This window comes from Symphodus melops, assembly GCF_947650265.1.
Source record: "Symphodus melops genome assembly, chromosome: 13".
Classification (NCBI taxonomy): domain Eukaryota; kingdom Metazoa; phylum Chordata; class Actinopteri; order Labriformes; family Labridae; genus Symphodus; species Symphodus melops.
The window spans coordinates 13,839,817-13,850,855 of NC_136703.1; the positions used below are offsets into that span (position 1 = coordinate 13,839,817).

Genomic DNA, 11,039 nt, shown 5'->3' on the forward strand with positions numbered 1-11,039 from the left:
AGGAGGTTAGTGGTTGATGAAAAGGAAGTCATCAATACTGTATGTAGACCTATTCCCCTTTCTGACAATGCTTCAACCATTAAACTTTAAAGACGAAGATTTGTGATTATGCCTGTCAGACAGGTGGCACAAGGCTCCGAGGAAAGGATGATATGATCTTAAGATGTATCTTAAATGGAAAGTGAATGTGACTAAAATGTTTTAACAGTTTAGCCCACATGGCATCATATTATTCCTTGCAGCTATTGCAGAAATGACAAAATGTTATACAAGAATACAAAGCATGGCCTTTCATTACTAATGGTGCAAAAACTCTTTGTAAATACCTGCATAAGTATGTGTGCGTGTGTGAGTGTTTAAGGTAACACAATTGTGCGGAACAGCACAATGTGTGGGGTTGGGTGTCTCACTAATGAGGCTTTATAGCTGTGGGATGCGAGTCACACACACAGACAATGGTCTGGGGAACATTTAGTGTCTCCTCTCCATTCCTCACACATCATGCTGAGGCAGCTTTTACTTAGTCACCCTCCTCTGTCCTCCTATCCCTTGCAGACACAAGATGAAAACATCTGCCTTCGTTTTGCAACACTTTATCAAACATTTACAGACATAGGGTTTGCCTCTAACAACAGGTGAAAATCAGGCTAACAAGGCGCACATGGAAGGCATCATTGTGATCTAGCTCACAATCAGTCTGTGTACGTTGGAATAGAATTACCATTTCATTTTGGCTCAAAAAGAACCCAAAAAATAACAGTTTTAAATGGTATTACGAATCTAGTGAGAGTAGACGTTGCCAACAGATTCGCTATCAAGAACTTGGGCTGGACTCGTTTTTTGGACACCGAAGAGAAGAATACAAAATTGTGATATGATGTAAAGGAGAGAGAGAGAGAGAGAGAGAGAGAGAGAGAGAGAGAGAGAGAGATCTAACAGGTGTCGACTACTGCCCTTGGAACCAAACGCTGCGTAAAGGGATACAGTGGACAGACACTCTGATTGGGAGCGTACGATTTCCATGCGTTCCTTATATAGGAAAAAAAAGTGCTCAAGCACTCTTCTGGACTCCAATTCCTATAATTGGCGGTATTTAATCGTTCTTTACTACCTGGAAAGAAAGGAAGGGGATTAAGCGCTGATTAAGAAACTCTCATCACTTTCCCGGCATTTCATGCGCGCCCGTCGGCTCCTGTCTGGCACTCCGGCGGTCCAAAGTCGTTTAAATTATTTTCGTGAGTGGCGGACTGAAGTGATGATCAGAGTATTATCCTGCAGACCTATTTTTGGATCATAAGGATGGTGAGTTTTTTTTTAAACGTTTTATTATTCCATGTTTAAATTATTCAAAATTTACTATAATCGCAACGTCTTGAAGACAATCACATGTAATTAACCCACAAGACGTGTTTATATTTTCAATTATTAACTTATATGAAAATATTGATTATGAGACAATAAAAATAATGTAATTCATAGATGGATTTACGTTGTAAAACTTTTAAATTAGTGCAGATTAATTGCACTTAAATATAAAGCTGTGATAAATAACAACAATGTAGTCATTTAGTCTTCATGTTGTTTTTGCTAATCCTTCCAGATGCCGATATAGCCAGAGGAATTCATCAAGTAGCATCGCTGGAAAAAAGTGTCATTGGTTTCCGAAAGAAAAAGAAACAGCATCGATTAACTGTGGAGAGTGGAATAAGGATAAAAGCGGGAGTCTTAAGATGATTGTACTAAATCTGAGATGAACTTTTGTCTCATAAAGTTATGGCATTAGGTGAGACCTTCACATGAAGTGAAATGCTGTGCTCTGAAGGGGAGCAATGAAAGAAGATTTCTCTAAATATCACTAAGAAAACAAAAGCTCCTCTCCCACCTCAATGAGCTGAATTTGACACCAGCTCTTTTTCATCTTACTTTTAATAAGCTCTGCTTTTACACAGACACTGCTCAGTGCCAGTCATGGTATCTGTCTGATGCTGAAAATTAAACTGAACAGGACCACAAGGGGGAAGCCCACAAAGGTTAAGCAGGCTTCATCAGTTAATTATGCTAGTTTGTCACAAATCTGGTGGATGCAGATTTCTGTGTTAATACCCCTGAACACTGTGGTGTGCAACATATTAATCTCCTTTCAGCACTTTTTTGAATAACTTGTTTCAAGCCCCTTGGAAAAGGATTCTTTCATCAGGTTGTTTCCATTCTGGATTACTGCTATTGAACATTATCTCTCACATTTAACGCAGTGATCGTCCCAGCACCCTCTCCCTCAGTTCCCTCTACATCCTTCTTCCCCTTTTTTTTCACTCACTGGTTCTCGAAGAGGTTTAAACCTGGCCGGCACAATTCCAGCCAAGGGGGAAGAGGACTTCCTAACGCTGGCCGCCTCGCGGCTCAGCCGCAGGAAACGTGTAATTGGAGCTGCTGTAGGTGTTGCCATGGTTCTGATACTGTTGGTGGCTATTCCCCTTCTAGTCCACACAACCAAAGGAAGGTCCACAGGAAATGAAGGGAGCCATTATGAAATGCTAGGAAGCTGCAGAATGGTATGTGACCCCTATGCTACCGGTCAGCCTGGCCAGGAGCTGACCGCTGTGTCTCCACCACCCCAGGATTACTCTGGAAAGAAGATAAAGTCTGGTCTCCGAGGGCCTCCGGGGATACCTGGCCCTCAAGGAGCACGAGGACCCCCTGGAGAGCCAGGTAAACCAGGGCCACAGGGTCCCCCAGGTCCGGGTCCTGGTGGATATTCACCATCGCACTACACCCCCAAAATTGCCTTTTATGCAGGGCTACGAAAGCAGCACGAGGGGAGTGAGATACTGAAATTTGATGATGTGGTGACCAATGTGGGGAACTATTATGAGCCCAGTACTGGCAAGTTCACCTGTCCTCTGCCCGGCATTTACTTCTTCACTTACCATGTTCTGATGAGAGGAGGGGATGGGACCAGCATGTGGGCAGACCTGAAGAAGAACGGAGTGGTGAGTAGATGTATGTTTCATTGGGCCTCTCTGATATGAAAGGCCCAATGATTTTGCTTGGCAGGAGTGCAGGGACAAGTTCCTTATGAATGCATGGGCCCAAGAATGTTGTGCTCCACCTCTGTTTGCGTCTTTTTGTTGGATGAAAGTGTGTGCTCAATGGAAGATCAGTATGTATGTGTATGCATGTATGCACACACACGACTATGTGACAGATGTTCTTAAACTGTTGACCATCTTGTGTTACTACAGTATTGACTCATATTCACCTATGTAACATTGAGCTCTTCACATTCAGAGCACATTCTACTTTACCAGGCGGCTTCAAGCCACCAAAGAATGAAACACAAAATCTTTCTCCCCATTAAGGGGAATTCATGCTATACAGTCTAAAATCACAGCCAAAGATATTTGCATTCCCACATGTACTCCGGCTAAATGACAAGTGGCAGAATGCAGCCGTCGCCACCAAAGGAACAGTCTAATTAGTAAGTATCATACACAGAGCTTGATTATCGCCTAAACAGAAGTGCAAAAGAGCACTGGAGAAATGTCTGTCAGTACGTGGGCCAGTCAGTTTACACCTCAGCTAAATAAATAATGAATGTAAAATTGACAGTCCACTCATCCACTCCCTCATTCCCCAGACACTAATTAAAGACAGAGGGGCTGATGGGTGGGTGGGGGGGAGTGGAAGACGAGTGTTGAGGTGGGATAAATCACATGGATTTCATCTGAGGACTCCAAATTCAGGAAACATTCTGCAAGTTGCTTTTTACATTCATTCATTCATCAAGGACTTCAAATGCAAATACTCACTTACCAGACCTCTGCTTTAGACCAGTGATGCTCCAGGGTTGTTTAAACAAGTGCACACAGGCTCATACATACTCCATAATTCCACACCATAGTTATAAATACAACTAATTACTGGCTAAATTAGATGTCTTTTGATAGATGAACTAAGTGTTTTAAATCATTTTGTGATCTTTTGCTGTCCTCGGACTTTATTTTGTGTAAGTCTGCCTCTCTGTGTCGGATATTGTCATCCCAGTTATCTTAGCCTGCTAAATAATTTATACATCTTAGATTAGATCCCTGAAACCCTAGCGTATTTTTTACTCCAAATCCCTCCTTATCTTGTCCATTGATTCTCCATTAATTATCTTTTCACCCAACTCAATCATTTAACATCACCCAGGCACATTTGACACTCGTCAGACGGCCTCTTCAAAAACTTCTGTTAAATGGTCCAATCACATTACAGGTTCCTATCCAAATAGAGCTACAGGTAAATGGAAGTGGAGTGTAAATGAGGTGCTGTAGAAAGTCTGATCATGTTAGGAGTTACTAAAAGCCTGAGGCAGATGTGTACTCTGCCTGTCAGTCAATGGTGAGGGTTTACTAAATGGGCACTGTGTTTGAAAGGTTGCCTCACTGACTGTAGAATCAAACAGCCTGTTTGCCATTGCCGCAGGTGCTATGGCTTTATCGGATATATTGTCCTCCCAGAGGTGCTTTTAATCCAAAAAAAAAAAAAAATAAATAAAAAATTGGCAATGTTTTATCTTCGCCTTCCTCCATGGTGTTGTATATTATTACTCCTTTACAGAACAGGCCATTTATAACCTTGAGTTTGTGAGGCAGTCCATCCAACAGATTCAAATTTCAGACAGATTGAGAGTGAATGAATGAAACGCCAGAGAGTTGACATGGCAGGGACATGCAGAGACGTCCAATAGTAGATAGTGAGAGGGGAGAGAAAAACAAGACAAGTGGGTTGATGTGAAGATCAGGGGTGGAGCAGAGGAAGATAGATGACTTAATGCAGTTGTGGAGACAGTGGGCTGGTAGACGAGGCATCAGGGAGGCTGCTATTGAAGGCCAGGATGAGATCGGAGGGTGATGACCAATGGACACCCACTCGACACGTCTCGGCTTGACAAGTGATCAAGGCCGGGAAGAATACAGAGAAAACTGTTTTGGAAAGTACGTTTTAGCACCAAGAACAGGAGGGTTTGAAAGCAGCAGTTAATTAACACTGAATATTAATATGTTTTTCTTAATATACTGTATGATTTTAGCTGTATCTTATAATGGTGTTTAAACAGGCACGATGCACACTCTGTTGCACTGTGACTTGTAACACGACAGTGGTGTAATGCAACGCCAGGATCTCAGGAGGATGTGCTGACTGTGCCAGGGCTTCCATGGGATTCCTATAGATCCGATATCTATTACCTCAACTAAATCCCCACTCTGTAAAGCCCACCTGCTCATACCTCAATCTAACTTTCACAAATCATTGCAGCCTGACAGGGCTTCAGAAGAACAGGGATTTGTGATTGAAGGGGGTCACACTCCACTTGCTCCCCCTGTTTGTAATTGACATACAATACAAATACAATGTCTGATGGCAATGCTCCAGTCTGGAACAATGATGGATCCATTACTGTACTCTCATGATTCTTTATTATTGATAGTGATTTGGATTTGCTCACAGTTAATAGTTATAGGTGCACTCCATGGTAAATATATTTTAGTCTGGCTGTTTCTGCAGAACTCTAATTATCAGGTCTGATACCTATACCCCCTGGCAGTGGTTAGTGCATTAGAAAATTCTACAAAGGAATTACCACTAGATATGGTGATGGACTTTGTAGGTCACATAATAAGGTATATCAATATCAATTCAGTCTGTTTCATTACAGGTTAAAAACTCTGATGGGAGCTTTCCAGCTTTGTACTAAATGTTGCAAAGACAGCCTATGCTAATGCTAGCTTGTTTTTACTTTGAAGGATGGTAATACTTAATAAGTCCTTTCAGACAGAACTTCTTTCTTCCTCCTCATTAATGAATGCCATATGTTCACTTTCTTGTGTATATTACCATACTGCACCATACATATGTATATTGAACATCCCTCATAAAATAGATACTGGTTCAGCTCTCATTTAATGACTCCCTTGTTTTTTTAACCTGTCACAGACTCTTTTAATAGCTCACTTAAAGGTCAAGTAATTTCACACAGTAGTGTTAAAATGTCATCACTTGCTGTAATGGCCGCTACCTGTAATAACTTTCTCTGTACGGAGATGTGGATGGTTTATAATTTGTATCAGCGACAGGGGCAAGAGACAGAGTTGCTCTATTAAGACATGTAAGATGTTTTGTTTCTACTCACTTGGATATCTAAGTATTAAATCATAATTTAGCTTTTAATAAAACAGTAATCGAAAAAGTTCTTCCTTTCAGATTGTGTGCAGGTTTGAGCTTTAAAGTAAAGGCTGCACTGTGGAATACTGAGTGACAGGTAATAGCAATCTAAGGTATGGTTCAATGCCACAGTTGCTTGTCGCCACATAATCCCTGGGCTCCCAGAGGAGAGGGGAAAGCCTATTCAATAAATATTCTATCCCCCCACCCCCCCAACAAACACACACACACACACACACACACACGCACACCTACACACACACGCTTGTCCCCAGCCCTCCTGCCATGTGCTGGAGTCCCTTAGGTAAGTTTAACAGCTACTTTTCTATTGTCTCCGCTCTAAGAGGTCAGTATATCACAGTGAATGAATCCTGTCACTTTTATTACCAGTGGAGCACAGCACCACGGATAAAAACAAGACTTCATATACCCCGACATCTCCCCGGTCTCACAAAATAGCCTCGCTTGATCAGTCTGTTACTCTAGCCCTCCGCTCCCTCCCTTCTACCCCTCGATCCTCAACCCTCGGGTCGCTTGTTTTTGTTTTTCCTCGCTCTCCCTTCTTTTTGTCTATCCTTGTCTGTCTTTTGCACTGCAGCTCTACTTGTATAGAAAATGACAATACAGCTGCTCCCCGCTACCTCTCCTCCTTCCCCCGTCCCATCTCCACGCCTGTGGCCCCCTCTGCTCCCAGGCGTGTTTACTGGAGGCCCTATAATGAAAGGACTAAGCAGAGACAGCGATGGCCACAGGCGAAACCCTGGGGGCCCACTGTGCCTCACGGCTCACAACCCCTTCCAGCTCCAGGATCATCTCAATGTGCTGCCTGTGTTTCATGGATCAGCCTGTATCCATCTCGGCTTCTCGTCTTAATCCCATTCCGGCTCTCCTTATGCGTCTCTGTCTGCTATCTGCATAAAGGATGGCTTGTATTATTCTTCCACGTTCGGGGACATCAGCAGAAGCATCAATCCATACATCATATATTGGCAAAACGATGTTTCCGCTGAGAGATGGATATAATTCGCTTGTACAGATTTGAACTTGCACTTCCATGTATTAAGCCTGAGATGTGAGGAGGCCTATAGGGGGTAAAGATCTCCATCCAACTCTCTCTGTTATACTGTTTGGCTTAAATAATGAGCAGGATGACATATGCCCGGTGTCGATAGGAAGTCACAACAACAGCATCACTGTCAGTGGCAGCAAAAGATGCAAATGTGATATTGACTGTCACTACCCATGTCAAGCAGGACGACAATATAACCTTTACAGATGACAATGGATTGGTGTCGTTATTTGAGAGAGGGTCTTATGAGAGCCCAAGAAAGGGTAGATTAAGTTTCATTAGACTAATTAGGCCTGGAAAACACATGAAGACTTTAAAACTTTAAAAATGGTATTGATTTGATCAAAAAAAGAATTTTTTATATTTTATGCTTACATTTTTTTTATATACTTTCTGCTCAGCTTAATAAGTTTTCCTTATATCTTTTCTAACATGTGACTTGTAGTTTCATTCAAATGTGCAAAGTTGAGTAGTTCGGAAGTGAGAAAATAGCTGTATAAAAACACCTGTGTGCACAGAATCTAATGAAACAGGCTGATTGCAGTAGAGTGAGTAGCACTGGTTTTACAGAGTGTTTGTTGGCAGGTATGACAGATCTATTTCTCTGCTCCCTCAATTAAGCAGATTTAGAGTGGACAGAAACATGCTTTTCACTGGTCACCAACATGCTGCATGTTGGATGCAGCATTCATGTCCGGCATCTCAATTAAAGGAGAACAACAGATATGTCAAGGAAATTGTAGACAAGTCCAAGGGCAACAACCGGTAGACAGTTTGTGTTCAGATGAGAGCAAAATACAATGGGGGGCATAAAGCATATATTTTCAGTAACAGTAATTCAGGCTCTGTTGCTCAGGGATTGGCGGTTTAGAAATTGATGCATGCTCGTTGGGGAGAAAGGGGTCGTGGTGATGGGGATGACATGATGGTAGTTGAGTTGCAGATCATATTCTGTGGCTGTCATGGAGATGTGCGTGGCTTGTCTGGCTGCTGACACAGATTGAGTGCTCCCACCGCGGATGGACACTGAGCCAGACACAAGGCCACTGATGGCTGACATATGTCTGATGATTTGAGTGGCTACAACAGAATTATTGATACAACTGGCTCAGGATGATTTCTGAAAAAACAACATAGTTAATATGCTTATATTTTCTATTTTTCAGTCTACTTTAAATTTGTAACTGTTTAATTTTCTATCTATCTATCTATCTATCTATCTATCTATCTATCTATCTATCTATCTATCTATCTATCTATCTATCTATCTATCTAAACATTTAAGGTTAGCATTTGTGCGAGATTTAGACTTCTGAGTTGAGCATTATGATTTTTTCAAGATCTAAATATAAGAATTATACTACTTCATTACAGTCCTTAAAATGCAGTGCAATTCCTCCCCAACTGTAACACAACTGAGGCATGTGTACTTGAATGTCCACAATGAGTAAACCCAATCAAATGTGTTAACAAACAAGTAAAGATCCACAGCCGCTGGGTCAATAAGACCAAACTCACACACAGCATGCAAATGTGAAACTGTCTGGCTGCAGCATAGCCACTCAATATCACACATATCGAGCTGGTCCTGGATTATAAGCAACAGGTCAATAGCTGGTGTGGATAGTGATGCTGTTTCTCGACTTTGCGAGTTCCCCATAGACAACCTGTTGTACCTCGGTGGGTCAGTTTATCTGCACAACCCAATCAGATCTCCATCCTCGGCCCTTTGCCCCAATGCCCCCTACTGACCCCCCCCCACTTCAACTTGATCAATAAGAGGCAGAGTGGATGTGTTCTCAGTCTACCTCTTGGGTCACAGGTCACAGTCCCATCTACATGTCTTTCCAACTCGAATGTAAAAGGTGATATCATACACATGAAAGGCTGCTAAGAATTGTCTGTGGCGTAGCAGAAAAATAAATGTGGTTAAAGAATATTATGGGATGTCAGGGGTTTTGTTTTATAGTGCTTTGTATTTCCTGGAGCTTTTGAGTAAATCGCAGTGACATTTGTAAGTGTTTGTTCACTTTTGTCCACCTTCTAATTGTCAATGCATTTGTTCTCTTTGGGTGACAGGTAAGAGCTAGCGCCATCGCTCAGGACGCCGATCAGAATTACGACTACGCCTCCAACAGTGTGATCCTGCATTTGGACGTGGGCGATGAGGTGTGTGTGCAGCTGGACGGAGGGAAGGTCCACGGAGGAAACACAAACAAGTACAGCACCTTCTCCGGCTTCCTCATCTACCCTGACTGAGTCCTTACTCACTGAGAACGGACACCACTACACCCATAACACATATTCAAGCACACACGTACATATGCAAATAAAGCACATACATAGACAGGAAACACACGGACACCACAAATGCAAGCAATCACACACACAAACATATATGCAGACCTCCTGGCATTATACCAGACAACAGATGTGTGGAACGAGTGTAAATCAGAGATAATAAGGATTAAGTTAAGTTTATGTGATTTTGAGCCAATCATCCTCAGCGAACTGCATTTACTGGCGCCCTTTGTGTGCAAATATGAGTTTAAGATTATGTACAGTGTAAGTGTACATAACAATTGCACATTGTGGTTCATACAATATCTAAATAATCGTGTTGCATATTAACAAACACTGTAAAACTAGAATATAAAAAACACCATCAGTCTAATTGTTTTTTAATGCTTTAATGGTGTTGAAGGTGCCATTAATCAAAAAGACAGAGCCGAGGTAAATGCCCGCCTACTGTATACCAACACTGTATTTATCTTCTACATTTATGCTCTGTGGGTTCAGTGACCACTGATCAGACTGCTGCATATATTTTACAACTCCTCATCTCTCAAATAAAGCACCACCCTCGAGTGAGTTACCCCAGCCCTGCTGTGATCCTATTGCATTGGAGCCTTACTGATTAAAATAAGGCCAAAAGAATAACCACAGATATTTTAGCTCTTTGTTTCTGTTTCTATCATGACACAGGATCTGATTGTTGATTCATTGAAATTAAAAGGTGACACATCATGGCACATTTTTTGGATGGCACTTGATGTGTGATGAAATTTCAATTGTCAAATAATTTATTGACATTATTGTGTGTATGTGTGTGCGGGTGGTTGGGTATATCGGTATGAGTGTATATATTGATACTGTAAGATAAAGAGGCAGTGAAAAGTAACAGCTGCACTGTTTTATTGACATTAAAGGTTGTAATATACATTTCAGACATGTTTCTGTAATTACACTGCCATACCTACTTACAGTAGTACTTTATTTTTGAGAAACCGTGTCAAAGTATTAAGTATATGTAAACAGTTATCCTGCAAGGGGGTATCTGGTGTGTTGAATAGGTTGAGTAAATGATTGCTATTAAAATATCTATACTCATCTGGTCTTCGTTCTCGCCTGATGTAATTTTGGTTCAGTTTGTTCTTAATTTGGAGTCACAACTCACACCGACTATGGCTGAATTGGATGTATTACTTGGCTGCGTGGATTTAACAGCTAAGATAGAATCAACAGTGGTGGACAACATCCACTGCCAGCTTTCACATGGATTTCCAATATGTCTTTAGACACTACAAGACACTAACATTCATACAGCTTTATTGATCACATCTTATAATACACCCAGGAACTACATAATCCAGCCAATGTATACATTTTAAATGCAACTGTACAGTGATCAATTGTACATTCCAAGAGAATTGGTTCAGTGGTCAATAAGGCTTGACACTGTTTATCAGGGTTTTGAACCAAG

At 41.5% G+C, this 11,039-nt stretch overlaps 1 protein-coding gene across 1 annotated transcript; it reads left to right on the forward strand.

The window, feature by feature from the left end:
• Positions 1–983: 983 nt before the first annotated feature.
• c1ql4a (complement component 1, q subcomponent-like 4) lies at positions 984–10,828 on the forward strand. The gene is made up of 3 exons (XM_079358796.1): positions 984–1,302; positions 1,601–2,990; positions 9,356–10,828. Exons 2-3 carry the CDS (start codon positions 2,445–2,447, stop codon positions 9,533–9,535), a joined length of 726 nt encoding a protein of 241 aa, XP_079214922.1. The 5' UTR covers positions 984–1,302; positions 1,601–2,444; the 3' UTR covers positions 9,536–10,828.
• The last annotated feature ends 211 nt before the right edge of the window (positions 10,829–11,039 follow it).